Source organism: Daucus carota, chromosome 7 (assembly GCF_001625215.2).
Source record: "Daucus carota subsp. sativus chromosome 7, DH1 v3.0, whole genome shotgun sequence".
Lineage (NCBI taxonomy): Eukaryota > Viridiplantae > Streptophyta > Magnoliopsida > Apiales > Apiaceae > Daucus > Daucus carota.
The window spans coordinates 40,109,554-40,126,573 of record NC_030387.2 but is presented as its reverse complement, the minus strand read 5'-3'; the positions used below and the strand labels follow the sequence as shown (position 1 = coordinate 40,126,573).

The following is a 17,020-nucleotide window of genomic DNA, read 5'->3' as shown; positions in this document are numbered from 1 at the left end:
ATATGTGTTTTTTTTTGAGAAAGAATATTTAATATGTGTTAATAATAAATAATTTATTTCAAAAAATATAAATTCATACTGTATTACTTAACAGAAATAACGGACTTAATTCTCAAACTATAAAATTGGTCAGAGGCCATGATAAACAGATTTTGACTTTAATCAAAACAATCCACTAGTATACTACCAGTAAATGATGTGATGGCATGCTAAAATGAATACTAATATAAAATCAAATTAAATATTATCATGAGAAAAGAAATAAAATTCAATCTTTTTTTTGTGCTGAGCTCAGATTCAAACAAAAACAAAATCTCACACACAGATTCAATCTGCCCAGTTCCATTCTAAACTGAATTGTTCCCCACCTTAGCAGACATATACACACATAAATATTAATACTTGTGTGTGTATAGGTGTGTTTTTAAGCAAGCTAAAAGTGACTTTTGAGGCTTCAAATCTTCAAGATTTTGAAATGGGTAGCTGAATTTATGGGTTGTGTGCTTGGTAAGAGAGTCACCGGAGATGGGTCTCGCCGGAAAAGTTCAAAAAGGAAAAATTCCGGTCAAGAAAAGACCGAAAAGAAGGTAGAAAAACAGAGTAGCCGGAAAAACCTTGCCGGAGAGGCGCCGGCGCCGGAAAAGCTCCGACCTTTATCGGAATTTAGGGTTAAGACTAGTCAAGGGTGGCCTTCTTGGTTGAGTGAAGTCGCCGGAGATGCTATTAAGGATTGGACTCCTCGGCGTGCTAACACTTTTGAGAAGCTTGATAAGGTTGGGACCGGAGAATTTTATTCGTTTATCGAGATTATAATGTGTAGTATGTTATGTCGGTGTCGAAAAAAATTGAATTGATTGAGGCTATTAATTTATGAGGTTGGTATAAATTGGTTTGATTTTGACATGTTTTAATTTTGTGTGTTTGATTAGATAGGGCAAGGGACATATAGCAATGTATATAAAGCAAGGGATTTGATTACCGGGAAAATTGTTGCTTTGAAGAAGGTTAGGTTTGATAATTTAGAGCCGGAGAGTATTAAGTTTATGGCTAGAGAGATTCTTGTACTAAAGAAGCTGGATCATCCTAACGTGATTAAGCTTGAAGGGCTGGTTACTTCAAGAATGTCTAGCAGTCTTTATCTTGTTTTCGAGTACCTGGATCATGATCTAGCTGGTCTTGCTGCGATCCAAGACATCAAATTTTCGGAACCACAGGTGATCCTTGAAAGTCATTATTTGATTAATGCATTTCTAGTGAGTGTGATTTTAAATTGGTTTGCTTGAGGTGAATTCTTTCAACTTGGCTGCATACCGCGGGGGCTGTTTGGTTGAGAGAAGCAGAAGCTGCTTCTGGCTTCTGCTTCTCTTGACCCGTTTGTGTAAAGAAGTAGAAGCACTTTTAAAAAGCTGAGAATGCTAGCTTCTCTCTCACAGCTTCTGCTTCTTTTCCAAACACTTTATTAACTTCTCTACTTCTCACTTCTACTCCACTTCTTTACTATAAGCAAGAAGTCACTTCTTTTAAGCTAACCCAAACGGCCCTGCATATATAGGTTTTGTCATTTTAGCGGCTGGATTTAGAATTTGAACTCCTTATTTTACTCCTCAAACATTGTGAACTGTATTATATCTGTTTGAAGATGGAAGTCGTTACTCATCAGTTTGGACTTCAAACATATAATTTGAATCCATCAAAGAACAAAATGAAAAATGATAGTGATTAGTGCCTACAAGAAATATGATGTGTTAATGAAGAGATAGATCTAATCATTTCTATGCTTGTGTAACAATAATAAGAAGGGTTCTATTCATATACTCCATTATGTTGCCCCTAGCATTGGACTTTAAAAATTAAAAACCTATACCTTTATTTAGGTAATATCTTTTCATGCTTCTTGTTAAAAGAATTATTACAAATAGAAGAAAGACTCTTGGAGTCTTGCTTTTGCATCTAATGATGTGACTCTTCTGCTTTCAGATGTCTTTCTGGTTTTAATTAGTATACTCTTTATATAGTCCTTGCTTAAATTGGCGTAGTGAGTTGTATTTCAGGCATCCAATGCTTTTTCATGGTTTGAAGGATTCTTACTAATGCTACAGTGATAGTTATGTATTTCCACTGTCTTTTACATGTATATGTCAAGCTTCATTACACCCAAAGTCCAAAACACTGCAGATTAGGATTTCCTTAATTTGGATGATTTTTGTTTTTGTTTTATTAGTCAAGTAACATGCTATTTAAATGCCACTATTTAGTTTTGAGATGCATATCTGCCAACCAGTAATAATTTACTCCATTGTGAGAACTGTGAATTCTTAATTCCATGTTTACATGTCATGCGAAAGAACTCTAAGATATATATACCACCAGAAAATGCTTAAGATGTAAAGTTCTTATTAAATTTGTGCAAGCTGCAAGCAGATATTATGCAGTCAAATCAAATGAAAACTCTAATATTGGATCTTCTATCATTCTCAATCTATGCCATTATATTTTTTTTCATACTACATGTTATAGTCCTGTATTTTGTCTATCGCAGTATTATGTGTTCCTTTGATGCATAATTAATATTTGATAAAATGCAGAGCCCTATTTGGAGCATAAAAGCTCTGCACTTCCATACCTTTCATTATATAACTTTCGAGATGATGAATCATATTACAATATATTTCCTGTCAGGTCAAGTGCTTCATGAAGCAATTGTTGTCAGGGCTTGAGCATTGCCACAACAACGGTGTGCTGCATCGTGATATAAAGTGCTCCAATTTGCTTATTGACAATGAAGGAAATTTAAAAATTGCTGATTTTGGTCTAGCTACTTTCTTTGATCCTGCGAAAAGACAACCAATGACAAGTCGTGTTGTCACACTCTGGTACAGGCCACCAGAGCTTCTTCTTGGTGCCACTCATTATGGTATTGGCGTAGACCTCTGGAGTGCTGGCTGCATTCTGGGAGAGTTGCTTGCTGGGAAACCAATAATGCCAGGACGGACGGAGGTATGGTTTAATTGTTCTCTTTCTGACGGTCGAAGCAGTCTTCAGTTCCTTGTGACTGGTCATGTTGGGGTCTTTGGTCGGACTAGTTATACATTATCACTTATCCTATAGGTATATGTTATATTATGGGCTTCAGACTTCAGAGTTCTTTCAACTGTCCTAGATGCCACCATTTCAGGCTGACTTAAGCCTTATGTAAATTATTTTCCTGATCTGGAGGTGGCATATGGTCCGCTGAAAAAAATATAATTTACGTTTCTGTCAACTTGATCCGAGGCCTCACTTATTGATCTATATGTTATATGTGCTGAAATTTTACAGTGTAAATCAGCCTATTCAATCACATATTAATTGCTTGTTAGGTGGAGCAATTACACAAGATATTCAAGCTATGTGGTTCTCCATCTGAAGACTATTGGAAGAAATCACGATTGCCAAAGGCGACGCTTTTCAAGCCACAACATCCATACAAGCGTTGCACAGCGGAGGCCTTCAAGGATTTTCCACCTTCTTCTCTCCCTTTAATTGAAACTCTTTTGGCTATAAATCCTGGTGAGCGTGGCTCTGCTACCGCCGCTTTGAACAGTGAAGTGAGTACTTTTTAGAGACTAAATACATTTACTCTGCACAAGATAGCTGTTGTTCTCCATCTGTTCCCCAACTTGTCGTTATAAATTTACCAGCTTTTTCTCTGGACTTAATATTAAAAATACAGTATAATGGCATAACTCATAAATGATCTTGGTGTGTAAACTTTAAACTAAGATGCACAAGTACTTTAATATGCTGACTACATTCTGAAATTTCAAGCTACCATGTAATCTATGCATATAGTGTGATGCTGCATCTACCCTACCTATGTTGGACAACCTTCATCAATTTGGAGCTCTGCACCACTATCTCCTATAATAAAACCGTGTAGGGAATTTATGCAGAAAAAGAAAGAACTAATGATGATATTGTTGTCGTCCATTTTATTAAAATTTAAAACAAATTTCATATGAACACTATTATGTAGCAAAATATGATAGGAAGGGAACAAACGCGTTGTAGTTTATCTTTGAAAGCTAGAGATTTGTATAACTTGTCATCCTGTCACTGCAGTTGTGGACATTTAGGTCAATATGTCCACAAACATTAATAGGATGTTTCCGTGTATACAGTTTTTTACTACCGAACCTTTTGCTTGTGAGCCATCATCCCTACCGAAATATCCTCCCAGCAAAGAATTGGATGTGAAACGCAGAGATGAAGAAGCTAAAAGGTTCTTCTGTCATATACCTTCACATTCAGAGTTTTGCGACATTGCATGCTGCTGCTTAGTCAAAATAATGGGACTATTATGTTTTATATACAGGCAAAGAGATTTGCATGGGAAAGCTCAGGCTGTAGATGGCACTAGCAAAGTACCACGTGATGAGATTACTAGGGCCACTCCTGCTCCAGAAGCCAATGCGGAACTTGAAACAAGCTTGGAAGTAAGTGAATATATCTCTTTTATACGCACACGCATATCAGTTGTCAGATGCGAGGATCTTTCTTATTTGAACCATAATTATGTTGCTTTTTTATTTACTATTTCAATTATTTAATATGATATTCAGAGGTGGAGAGTGGTCACACAAGCTATAGGTAAAAGTAAAAGTGAAAAATTTCCCCCTCCCCACCAGGATGCAGCAGTAGGAAATCCTCTTGATAAATCACATAATGGCCAAATCTCATTTGGCGCTGCTGGTTCTTCATTTAGATCGTCAATATTTAATCCAATGTCATCGCGTTCTGTTAAAGATACTGGAACCAGGAGGACGAAAAGCAGGAAAGAACACTACAACAGAAGAGCACCATCAAGGAGGTTTATTCGTGCATTTATTCCATCTTCAGTTAACCTCTCGATGGACTTAAGATTCAGAAACTAACGTCGTGTGACCAAGTGCTCCTCAATTACCTGGCTTCTTCAACCTTTTTTTTTCTAATCATTTTTCAACCATTTTTTAAATGTTATGGTCAGTGCATTTGTTGAGTGATTTACATAAAAACTCAAAGGTAGCCTGTGATTTAGCAGAATGACTCCAACATTTGTTATACTGTACAGTTTCCAACGTCAGAGGTAGCTTTGTGTTGTATATGCTTTGTTTTCGACGAATTATATATTACATGTTGATGATGCTCTTTTATTTCCCATAGCCATTGTCATTCTCTTATTGTTCTTGAACTTCCTTTCGGTGCCATTATATTCCCCGTTGCTCTGGTGAATTATATACGTTTGGAAGAAAGGATTCGACATGCATTTTAAGGCTTTTATAATATATTGTTGCATAAAGTGTTTTAACAATTTTGTTCTTCTGAATAAAAAGTTAGTGTTTGAACTTGTATTCAGAAACAAAAAAAAAAAATTAATTATAAAATTTTATTTTATAGAAGCCTTAAATGTGTGCCAGACAATGTAAAAAGCTTGTGTATAAATGAGCGGGACGAGTGAACAGAAAGCTGAATCACAAATTTATTTTATGATCAAGGATACTGCAGACCATTTTCACAGATAAAAAACAACTTACAAATCCAAATACACTCTATAGTCCAGACAAGTGACAACTACACAACATGAAAGTGCTGCATTACTACAATCTATATCATTTCACATCAATGAGAAAAAATTACATCAGGTAGGGTTCTACTTGCGAGCTGTTCCATATACATGAGGGCCTATGAGAGAAAGAGCTGGCAGAAAAACCATGTTCATATTGACACTCGAGAATCCTGCTGCAGCTATACTTGCCCCTGTGTTTCTACTGAGGTGACAGCCATCAGCAACTGTTTGCTGCAGAGGATCCATAACACCCTGGACAAATTTCAGAATCGTACCATCTGCCACACAACAACATTCAAATTTAAGTGTCGGGAGGTAATACAGCTATATGAAACAGCCAGTTTGTAGTTTATGACTAAATAGTAAATACAGAAACTAATATTCTACCTTTCGCTGCAACGTGTTCTACAAATAGGTAAAGCCCGCCTGGTTTGAGAACCCTTCTTACCTCTGATCACAAGGTAAAATTTATGCATCAGCAGTAGCAGGTTTTAGCATTTTGTACATTAAACGATTATATAAAATTTTAGAAACCATATAAATAGTACGGTCCTATAAGTTTATCCTGGTAAGTGGTAACTTTTGACGCGAGACACCATAAATTTGAGATGACTGAATGACCACCAACACCTAATTTTCAGATCAACATTGCATATGTTCGCATATGTGTTCTTGTGTCCTCTAAACCAATATACCTTGCAGTGTGGTATCGACATCTTTTACTGAACATAGCACAAGGGTTCCAACAACTGCATCAATCGAAGCATCTTCTATTGGCAGCGCCTCTCCAACCTGAGTAAACTGATAAGCATCAATCTTCTACTTCGCCAGAGGTTGTTGTGAAGCAAAGTAAATTACATAGAGAGAAATATTAATTACTGTCACCCCCATTTTGAATATTTATCTCTGATCTCTGATATCAAACATCTCCGTCTTAATAAAAATTGTTGATGAAAAGTTTTAAGAAGCAAACGAGAACAATTATGCAAAGATATGAACGTGTTTTTTGTCATATATAATAGTTTCAGATATCAATCAATAGCAGTTTATTAACTAACACGCAAGTTGAATATTATACAAAAGATGCTTACTGCTCGGATAAATTTGAACTTCTCCGAAGGCAGACCAGTGGACGCTGCTGCCGCCCTTGCATACTTCTCCATCTTTTGATTCGGATCAACTCCAACTACATCGACACCATTACTAGCATAGTATTTAAGATTAGGACCTGTCCCAATCCCGAGCTCCAAAATTTTGTTAGAATTTTCTCTCAATTTAGCGAAAATCTGTGACTTGTAACCTGCAATCTTACAGAACCTAGAATGAACTAGTCACATAACCTTAGAAGTAGATATCGGTGATATCAGTATTGGTTTATAAATAGCTACTGACCTCTGCTTCATATGATTTCATAGTCGAATTCATAGTTGATGCATAAAACTCCTCGTACCAATCTGGTCTTGGAGGGTGAATTCTGTTCAGCATGTTCTTTCAATCGATACAAAAAAAAAAAAGTTCGGTTGAGAATAATTGTCCAGAGTAAAAGTTCGAAATTAAATATCATAAAAGTAACCCAATTTTGTAGTTTATAACAGCATCTACGTGGCTCCTAGTAACTTAATACATTGAATAACACGACAATTCCAACAGTACTCAGCTATCCATACTTGTTCAACAACTCTCAACTTCTTAACTACATAATGCCATAATGGTAATGAAATTGCCATTGCTAAATGGAATCATCTTCACAAGCATTATTCTAGTTGTCGTTGAAAGTTTGCATAAGATCAAGCAGAGTAAAGCCTCCATAAATTAGTAGCCTCGGAACAACAAATTTTATTAATTTATCGAGATTTAATACATAATATCTCAATTATGGCGGCACCAAAAGAGTAATATTAAAATATCAATTTATAGTAGGCATAGTTCTAAAAATCCCCGATTAATACTATTAATCTTCAATTAATCCCTCCAAGGTACTTCTTCGATTTGAATTTCAAAATTCGATTAATCGCTATAAATGTTCTCAAATAATATATTATGTAGTAAATTAAACTAATATATTAAATTTTACTATAGTATTATAAAATATCCAATTAATCCTTGATCACACGATTATTCTCTAATCAGCACCGCTACCTATTAATCCCGATTCCCGGTTTTTACAACCATGATACGGGTTATTAATTTATCGATTATTAATATACCGGGATTTTACCGCAATCACGCAAAAACAGCAACTAAATTCAGTTACCATGGGATCAGCAGGTGTGTAAGAATCCAGAGCTGCATATGAAGGCTGGTCTAGAAGTATAGGCAACAAAGCTGCTCCTACAAAGCCTCTTCTTCCACACCAGCAAAACTTGCTGCAGCCCGGACCCACTTTTGACAATGCCACAGCAGTTGCCTTTTGCTTCGAGTCTTGCAGATTAGTGGTGTCTGAGGAATCTGAGTTTGATGAGGCTCTCGCATGTTTCACAGGCTTGGCTTCAGCTCTACAATGTAGTATATGCTTGAGGGCAATGATGGGGTTGTAAAGAATCATTGTGTGTGCACACAGCTACACAGTTAAAGATGATTTGAGTTGTGAAGTGTGGGCAAGAGGGCCAGCTGAAGATAATGTTGTGGGGCTTTGTGTCTGAAGCACTGCCGCTGGCCCACTGTAATAATAGGCAGTGTTCTAATATCAATAAAGAAATTTAGTTTATCAATTTAATTATCAGTTTGTCTGGTGTGTGGCACATGCTAAGCGCGGAAATTTTTGTATTTGGGAGATTTTGATTGGTGTGGTTGATGTATTTGCAGGGGGTCCACCATTATCAAGAGAGAGGAGCCAATCAAAATGATCTAAGCACAAAATTTTCCGCGCTTAGCATGTGCGCATGGGCACACCATAGAAAAACCGTTTAATTATAGTCACCTGACTAAAAAATTTTGATTTATAAAAAGAATCTTCGATAATTTTGAATTGACAAATTAATTAATTAATTTTGATTATCAGTTTCTACAATCATGAATTAAAAGGTAATATAGTGTTTTTATTTTTGAAAATATAATAGGTGAATGATAATTATGAATTTTAATTAACACGATGATGTGATTAGAAAAATGATTTGGTTATAAAAATGAACTCGTATAATTCGTGGACATGTATATTTCAAATTGGTTAAATTACATTTTAAATTAATTAATTAACGATCAGATCAGGTGTAAAAAAAATATGTGAAATAGTTCAGATAACGATTAACATAAAGAAAATCAAATGAATAACATTCTATCAATATATAAAATAGCAATTTTACAAATTATCATTTCATTTTTTAAAGTTTTATTCAAAAAATGAAAATAAATTTCTGATTTAAATTTTTTTCACTTTTTACATCTTCATGAAAAAATTAAAATCAAAACAAAGTGCATATCACCTTTTTTTTTATTCAAAAAAAGTGCATATCACTTGGTTTTTAGAATAATAATTTGACAATACCCGGTTTGTTTTATACTTGAAACAAACTATATAACATATACGAAGCTATAATTAATAGTTTAACATAAAAAATTACTTGTTGCTTCTAAATTATAACCCATCATCTTTAATCACCCAAGAGGACATTCTACAGTTAATGTTCTTCTTTTCTTTTTCTTTTTTGCAATTTTCTGGCATGAAAAACGGTCATCTTGCAATATTATAAAAGAGACAATGGGTCCTGACAAAAAAAAAAAAAAAAGAGGCAATGGGTGATAGAAACAGTACAAACTGAAAGCATTTAGCCACATCCATTAATCTTCTGAAAAACGCTTAAAAATCTAGTGTTTCATACCAAAAAGACTTTCTGAAACCTTTTTATTTCACGGCTCATCTGTAAAAATTCATGGATAATCCAGATGTCTTGTAGGGCCATCCGTGTATATGCAGGGAACGATTACAAAATTAAAAGCCAAAAAGATGATACCATTGGATTCACAAGTTTATAGTATTAAAAAAATTGCAATTCCTCAGCTTTCCGATCATTCTAGCCAGTTGCAGCCATTGAGGTTGATCTGAAGCATATCCTCTTTGCTGCACGTACTATATCCTCAATCTGCAAAGTCGGTCCGATAAGTCCCAAAATTAATTAAAGATTATTACTCAAGCTAAGCACTAGCTATGGAACAACAAAATTTAAACAAAAAATACATATCGTCCATAACATTTGTGTCTCCTATCTTTCAAAGAATATCTATTTTCTTGTGAATTATCCAAAGAACCAGAAGAGTGATCAGAAATGCAAACCTGTGGGACAGCCAACCTCTCCAGATTTGCAGCATATGGCATGCAGACATCAGCGCCTGCAATCCTCTCAACAGGTGCATCCAAATACTCGAAGCTTTCTTCTACCACTGATGCGCTGTTAAGAACAGCAAAAAGAAAAATGATGTCACTGATGTAAGAAAGAGACATTTCTGAGAATGAACCAAGTGCCTTTGAAAGAAGCTAACCAGATCTCAGCGCCAACACCGTGCTGCGGAAATCCTTCTTCAACAGTTACCAGTCTGTTGGTTTTCCTGACAGAACTATTGATTGTCGCTCTATCAAGGGGGCGGATGGACCGCAAATTTATAATCTGCATTTAGAGAACACATCCCTTGTTATGGAGCTCTAAAGTATGAACATGCATTCTAGAGAAATTGAAGTTACCTCGGCACTGATTCCCTCTTTTTCGAGAATCTCGGCAGCCTGTAACCAGTATTTCAAATCAAAATTACCAAAATTAACACTTGGAGGTTAAGAGGAGAAATAGTAAATTAATGCAATCGAAGATATTAACTTTTCTTTCTCAAAATCACAACAGAATACACAACAAAAATGGTCAGAATGGTGGACCACAAATATATGGAATTAAAAGCATAAACCTTGCTGTTTCATATATATTGTTAATATTCTTTTAATGCAAACACATACAAGTATGTTGCATTCTTAGAGCATTAAAAGTACCATCTGTAACCTTGAATGCTTGCAGAAATCGAACTTGTTACACTGTCACGCAACAGGTATATTCTAATCAATTCATGTCCGCTTTAAGAAAAAGGCTATCATCAATTTTGGATAAAGACATGGGTCAAACACCCAGCTAGTCAAGTTCAGCCAGAACCTAAAATGGTCTATTACTTTATTAGAAGCTAATTCAACGATGCAATAACTATGAATTTTACACTTCATCATCAGAAGTGCTGTTGTTCTAGTCTGAATTTTTTGTTTATATATAGCATTAATCCCCCACAACAAACACACACACACACACACACACATGTGTGTGTGTGTGTGTGTGAAACCTCAAGGTCGCAATACTTCTACATTACGTATTTAATTAACCACGAACAAAGCAAGTAACATGCTGCATACTTCCTAGAAAAGGAAAAGGGAAAAGCAGCTCAAATGTTGAATATAAAACTGCTCAGTAAGATGTCGACTTACCTTAAGAGCAAACCCAACCATTTTTGAGAAAGTAACAATTGTGACGTCCTTTCCTTCACGCTCTATCTGTAAATATTTAAGACAAGAGTAAAACAAAAACAAAAAATTAAATGAGTGTGTACCCTGAAAAGCATTGATACACCAGCAAAAACAAGAGCTTATGATGATAAATAATAAAATCAAAAAGAAATGAAATATCAATTTGAAATCACCAAGTCCAAATAGTACCTATGATACTGTTGCGATTCTAGGAAAACAAGAGCTTGAACAGCCTTTAAATCTTATGCAACATACAGATGACAAAGATCCTAGAACTAACCCAGTGCTTATAGATTGGCAAAAAAAATTATCATGATTCAATTTATGAGAGTGTAAGCAAATCTCTACTTCCTTCACATTCACCGACTTTTTGGGCATCATTACATTAAAATTCAATATTCAGAATCTTGACTTTCCCAATAAAGCAAATGAGTACTTCGGTGACTAAATTGTCCCAACACTAACACTTCGGTCACTAAACAAACTTTAATGACAGACAAGTATATAAATTATTAACAGCTGCCAGCTGTTTAGGTCGTTATAATATATAAATAGAGAAAAGATGTGTTACAAATATGTCATCCAGAGGAGCTCACAGCTAACTTCTATCCACCGTAACCAAACTCTCATTGTAGATCAGATTTTAAAATTTAAAAAAAAAAAGAGAGAGAGAGAGAGTTTACGAGTACCTCCCATTTGGTTCTTGAGTGGAAAAGGTACAATTACAGTGCATCATATATCAAAGAAGAAGATTTCTTCAATGAATGGCGGTCGTCAACCAAGAAGACATCGATAGGATGATTTGCTTCTTCATTTTTATCTTCTAGTTTACTTTCTCTTTACGCTATATATTTCAAGTCCTTCGATTTTTCATCAATAAAACCCATATCACTATTTTTCCACTTAATTCCTTCAGCTATCTTAATTTGTCATTAACATTTGAAGGGCAGATGAGATCAGATGCTTTGTTGTCATTTACATCCACATACAATAGTGACCGACTAATGGCCAGGTAACTGCTAGTTTTTGGTCAATTCGGTAATAAGTTCACTTTGCCCTTCCTAATCATATACTGTACGCCAGCAAGATAAACCAGTAAAGACGATTACTTAAAAATTACTCCCTCCGTCCCTTTTTAGTTGTCATATATCTATTTTTGTTGGTCAAATTGACTAATTTTTGACTAAAGATTATAAATCACTTTTTCATTATATTAAAAAACTGAAAATTACATCTGAAAGTAGATTAAAATTTATTTCCGGTTACAATTTTTTTTATTTTATCAATTAATAATATATTAATAAATTTCAATCAAACTTTGGTCAATTTGACCGGCACAAAACCAAATGTGACAACTAAAAAGGGACGGAGGGAGTATATTAAGAAGAGTAACATCAAGAAAATCACCTTGGCTTTCCCTATTGGAAGACAGAAACTAGAATCAAGAGCTTCCGCAGAAACAGGAAATGACTCGCCATATCTGCATCACAGAACTAAAGTCGATAAATTTTCTATACCCACATGACCTATCACATAGAAATTTAGAAGAAATACTAACAGCAACTCATTCTCTAGGAAAACAACAGGGTCTGGGTCCCTTATAGCAGCTTTCAACAAGCCTCGAGCATCTTCTGAAGAGTACGGTGCAAGCACCTTCAACCCTGGACATGCACCAAACCAAGCTGCATAGCACTGAAAAAAATCAGAAGTTAGACTACAATACTGTGGATCATTTGTGATGTAAGAAAGCTAATAATGCTCTACGAAAGTTATCGCATCATTGATGGCAAACTATATATATTTATTAAAATATGTCATATGTCATTCTCCTAGTAATACATAAAGTTCATGATTAGAGATCTATCTCATCAAGGATGAAAAAATTGCAACTGCATTTCAGGGTCATGTCTTCTGGAGCATGTCTCACACTTCCCCTATATTCCGGAACTATTGTCCTTGTAATTAAGAACTTAAAAGAAATTCAAAAAAACGGAAGTCACACCTGAGAATGTTGGGCCCCAACTCCTGCTGCAGCACCATTTGGTCCTCTGAAAACAATAGGTACCGAAATTTGACCAGCAGACATGTAGTTTGATTTGGCAGCTGAATTTATGATGTGGTCAATTGCCTGAAAATGTTGCCTAGAATAAGTGTCCATACATGCATTCATAAAAATAACAAAATAGAGCATTACTGACTATTCTATAGCTCTATAATATTCTTGTATGATAAGTATATACAAGTGGGTTGAGTTAAGAACCTGACTTTACATACTAATCATTATTATCTTAGCTGCAAGCAGTTGACACACATATAAATTGTTCACATTAAGAAAGCGAACCACACATGCTATAGCAGCATGGACAGAGTTATCTTGGGTAAGTGAGGTGCACCTTTAATAAAAGAAGAGACTGCCCTACTACAGTTGATAAATATGCCAACAATTTAATAGAAGGCAAGATACAAGAATTTCAAACAAAGAAATGAATACTTGAAGTTAAAGATGCCTAGGTATCAGTGAACAATGTTGAATATATAAATCCAAGCCATATAAAAATGTTGGACATAACAAGACAATGATATAAGCGTGTTCATATATAGAATATAATATAGTGACCAATACACTGAAGAAATTTTTGATGCATTATTAGACATTGAAATTGAAATGACACGGAAGTAGATCCCTGACCTGCATTGAAAAATTAAACGTCATGAATTCTACGACGGGCTTCAAACTATGGTAAGCAGCACCAACTGCAATTCCAGTAAAGCCAGCCTACAGAAATAATATTAAATGGTCAAAAACATAAAAGAAAAGAAGAAAGACACGAAAAAGTCATGTCAAGATTTGGCGACAGATCATACTGTACAAGCAGTGAAATAAAAGAAACTGAGCTTATATAGGAAGTAAAGATTTAGCAGCAACCTCAGTGATAGGAGTGTCAATAACCCTTTCAGGGCCGTATTTGTCTAGAAGCCCTTTGGTAATCTATATAACACAAGTAAAGGCAAAAATTAGAAAACTACACTAATTGAGAGCATGATGCAATATCACGTTGAGTTTTAATTGCTTCCAACCTTGTATGCACCTTGATATTCACCAACCTGTATCCAATAGCAACAGTATGTGAGGCATGCCAAGAAGCTAAAGGAAACTAATTAATAACAAGAGACACCTTTGTTCACATAATAAGTACTGTACCTCTTCCCCCATTATAAAGACTTTAGGGTCGGCAGACATTTCCTCATCAAGTGCAGAATTCAGAGCATCACGTACAGTCATCTGTAAATAATCACCACTACCAAGTCAATCAATATAATATCTAAAAAAAGTATGGAAGTATCACTCCATTGCAAGTCCGTGACCTGACATATAATTCATGTACACCAAGGAAAATATATCTTCTATACAGAACCCATAGAGGGGTAGATTAACATATAGCGAGAGAAACTTCTATCGGTATACAATCTAACTCCTTGGTTTATAATAGATTAATATGCATACATCACAACACGACAAACTACAGGACAAACTACGGTAGCAGCTTAATTCACATACCCATTACTCAATCAAGGAAAACAACTATTATAACATATAATGGCTAAAAACCAATATGTGTCAACATTTCATTCAATTCACACCTTTCTAAAGCTGCTATACCCATGAACTTAAGCATGTAAGAGCTACAACATTTCTGATGTTTTCCTAAATATAGTCGTGTGACATTAAACTTGATATATACCTCTTTAGACGAGAAATTCCTGGCCCCCTGAACCAGACATCGAAACTGACTCTTCTGCATCACCAACAACAAAAACATCAATCAATATTCAATAGAATTAAAAGAACACACAAAAAGAAATAACCAAAAAAATTATAAAACAATTAAGATCTATGAACAGAATAGCTCACCGAAACAGAAAAGCCTCTATTAACAGCAGTTCGTGACACAATTCCCCACATATCTGTACAGACAAACCCTAATTAAAACAGACACGACAATTATCAAGAATCTATGGTTAACAAAATCAAAAACAAATTCAATACTAATCAAATCTATGTTTTAACAGATGCGTAATTACTACGAATACGTCTCTCTCTCTCTCTCTCTCTCTCTCTCTCTAATTCAAAATCTGAAACAAATTCTACACTAATTAAACGAAAGTTTTAACATAAGCGATTACACTCCGACTACGTGAAAATCTCTCTCTCTCGCTTTGTGTAGAGATGTGTGTATATTCTACCTGTATGTGTAAACAGATGCGAAAATATTAAGACTATGTAAATCTCTCCCTATCTCTCTGCTCTCTCTCGCTCTCTCTCTCAATCTCTCTGGGAGAGATGTGTGAATATTCCGGCGGTACCTGGTAGGTGCGGTTCGTGGACTGAGATTCGATATGACTTGTCGCTGCTGTTGAAATGAGATTAATATGAGGCAGAGCCCGGTGGTAGTAGTAATAAACTAAAATATAAAGGCAATAAATGGCTATTCGGGGGCTTTTGAGTCGGCTTAAACTTTTTTATAAACAAATATAAATCGGGGTTAGTGTGGGTACGTCTGCGGCCTCTTTTTGTTTGGTATTTTTAACAAGAGTTAATGACACTTTGTAACCCCTAAGTTTGCTCCAAATCGCAGTTTAGTACCTAAACTTTAAAACGTGTCAATATGCACCCTAAACTTAACATTCCCGTGCAAGTTGTAACCCTTAGTCACTATTCCGTTCAAATCTACTGTTAACTTTAACTGTTTGAGCGATAACTGTGTGTATATCAGTTTCTAACAGCTACTTTATCCATTGTGACCCCTCAAAAATTATGTATTATATTTTGAAATTATTTCTGAACACACACAACGATGTAAAAAAAATTTAAAATAATTTTAAAAATATGTATCTAGATTTAGAATCTGAAAATTTATATTTTTAAAATTATTTTAAATTTTTTTTACATCGTTGTGTATGTTCAGAAATAATTTCAAAATATAATACATAATTTTTTAGGGGTCACAGTGGGTAAAATAGCTGTTAGAAACGGATATACACACGGTTACCGCTCAAACAGTTAAAGTTAACGGTAGATTTGAACGGAATAGTGACTAGGGGTTACAACTTGCACGGGAATGTTAAGTTTAGAGTGCATATTGACACGTTTTAAAGTTTAGGTACTAAACTGCGATTTGGAGCAAACTTAGGGGTTACAAAGTGTCATTAACTCTTTTAACAATAACAATAACAACGTTATATTTTTTAAGGTGTGTTCAGTGTTGGTGTTGTAACGACCCAACTTTTTTAATCAAATTATCAATACTCAAATGCTAAATCTCAAATCTCAAATGTCATTTAACATAATAAAATCCAAATGCAGCGACATTACATTTAAAATCAAAGAAGTCATAGTCTGACATAATCTCGAATAAAATGACACAACTCTATACTAGAAATACGCAAATTTAAATCTTTGGAGCAAACTAAGTCAATTCCCTCTCGATTCCAAAAGCTAGGCACCTGAAAATTTGTAAGTAATGAGCTATACAAGCCCAGCAAGATAACCAATCACACAAGCTGATGGATCAAGTATTTTACATAATTTCATAAGTTTCATAAATCCAGAATCATTATATAAGATAATTCCACAACTCGCTAAGGTCACAAATACCCGGTGACTCGGTATCATAAATTCATAACTTTGTCAGTAATGCGCCCCTTACTAAGGTATCATAAAGTGTGCAACCCCAAAGGTATCATAACAGGCACCCCCTAGTAAGGTATCATAGGCTAGTTCCGGAACTATACGCAGATACTAACAGTTTCATTGGTCAGAGCTAACTGGGAATTCTTATATCTAAAATATTTAACTTGAACCAAATATTTAAACAAAATAAAGTTTCAAATAAATACAATAGCAAGACTGAAAAGTTAACTTATATTTTATCCGTAAAGATTCA

General features: G+C 34.9%; 3 protein-coding genes across 5 annotated transcripts; 1 reads left to right on the top strand and 2 right to left on the bottom strand.

The window, feature by feature from the left end:
* The first annotated feature begins 239 nt into the window (after nucleotides 1-239).
* Nucleotides 240-5,176, top strand: LOC108196754 (probable serine/threonine-protein kinase At1g54610). Its single transcript, XM_017364184.2, has 7 exons — nucleotides 240-773; nucleotides 930-1,214; nucleotides 2,680-2,997; nucleotides 3,360-3,587; nucleotides 4,161-4,261; nucleotides 4,355-4,475; nucleotides 4,602-5,176. Exons 1-7 carry the CDS (start codon nucleotides 492-494, stop codon nucleotides 4,911-4,913), a joined length of 1,647 nt encoding a protein of 548 aa, XP_017219673.1. The 5' UTR covers nucleotides 240-491; the 3' UTR covers nucleotides 4,914-5,176.
* A 303-nt stretch (nucleotides 5,177-5,479) lies between these two features.
* Nucleotides 5,480-8,194, bottom strand: LOC108193965 (uncharacterized). Of its 2 annotated transcripts, none has more exons than XM_017360828.2 (6): nucleotides 7,839-8,194; nucleotides 6,977-7,072; nucleotides 6,676-6,891; nucleotides 6,280-6,385; nucleotides 5,972-6,034; nucleotides 5,480-5,862 (listed from the first exon to the last, which is right to left on the bottom strand). In XM_017360828.2, the coding sequence occupies exons 1-6, from the start codon at nucleotides 8,127-8,129 to the stop codon at nucleotides 5,669-5,671; spliced, it is 966 nt and encodes a 321-aa protein (XP_017216317.1). In that variant the 5' UTR covers nucleotides 8,130-8,194; the 3' UTR covers nucleotides 5,480-5,668. The 2 variants fall into 2 exon arrangements, with proteins under 2 accessions (XP_017216317.1, XP_017216318.1); XM_017360829.2 differs by having other exon boundaries at nucleotides 6,280-6,376; nucleotides 7,839-8,190.
* Nucleotides 8,195-9,320: 1,126 nt separating this feature from the next.
* On the bottom strand, nucleotides 9,321-15,583 carry LOC108196793 (pyruvate dehydrogenase E1 component subunit beta-1, mitochondrial). 2 transcript variants are annotated; one of them, XM_064081807.1, is made up of 15 exons: nucleotides 15,441-15,583; nucleotides 14,989-15,041; nucleotides 14,819-14,872; nucleotides 14,278-14,358; nucleotides 14,154-14,180; nucleotides 14,002-14,064; nucleotides 13,765-13,851; nucleotides 13,078-13,203; nucleotides 12,634-12,767; nucleotides 12,483-12,555; nucleotides 11,037-11,102; nucleotides 10,260-10,298; nucleotides 10,061-10,185; nucleotides 9,855-9,969; nucleotides 9,321-9,663 (listed from the first exon to the last, which is right to left on the bottom strand). In XM_064081807.1, the coding sequence occupies exons 2-15, from the start codon at nucleotides 15,037-15,039 to the stop codon at nucleotides 9,595-9,597; spliced, it is 1,110 nt and encodes a 369-aa protein (XP_063937877.1). In that variant the 5' UTR covers nucleotides 15,040-15,041; nucleotides 15,441-15,583; the 3' UTR covers nucleotides 9,321-9,594. The 2 variants fall into 2 exon arrangements, with proteins under 2 accessions (XP_063937877.1, XP_017219717.1); XM_017364228.2 differs by having other exon boundaries at nucleotides 14,989-15,056; nucleotides 15,441-15,572.
* Nucleotides 15,584-17,020: the final 1,437 nt, after the last annotated feature.

Bases quoted from the DNA above. Each gene is read 5' to 3' on its own strand.
- LOC108196754 (XM_017364184.2), top strand. From the start codon at position 492: ATGGGTTGTGTGCTTGGTAAGAGAGTCACCGGAGATGGGTCTCGCCGG. The intron at 3,588-4,160 runs GTGAGTACTTTT...CCGTGTATACAG, and splicing joins CCGCCGCTTTGAACAGTGAA to TTTTTTACTACCGAACCTTT. The intron at 4,476-4,601 runs GTAAGTGAATAT...TATGATATTCAG, and splicing joins AACTTGAAACAAGCTTGGAA to AGGTGGAGAGTGGTCACACA.
- LOC108193965 (XM_017360828.2), bottom strand. From the start codon at position 8,129: ATGATTCTTTACAACCCCATCATTGCCCTCAAGCATATACTACATTGT. The intron at 7,073-7,838 runs GTAACTGAATTT...ATCGATTGAAAG, and splicing joins ACACACCTGCTGATCCCATG to AACATGCTGAACAGAATTCA. The intron at 6,386-6,675 runs GTAAGCATCTTT...GATGCTTATCAG, and splicing joins AGTTCAAATTTATCCGAGCA to TTTACTCAGGTTGGAGAGGC.
- LOC108196793 (XM_064081807.1), bottom strand. From the start codon at position 15,039: ATGTGGGGAATTGTGTCACGAACTGCTGTTAATAGAGGCTTTTCTGTT. The intron at 14,359-14,818 runs GTATATATCAAG...GATTATTTACAG, and splicing joins GGAATTTCTCGTCTAAAGAG to ATGACTGTACGTGATGCTCT. The intron at 13,852-14,001 runs GTTGCTGCTAAA...TTATTTCTGTAG, and splicing joins TTGACACTCCTATCACTGAG to GCTGGCTTTACTGGAATTGC.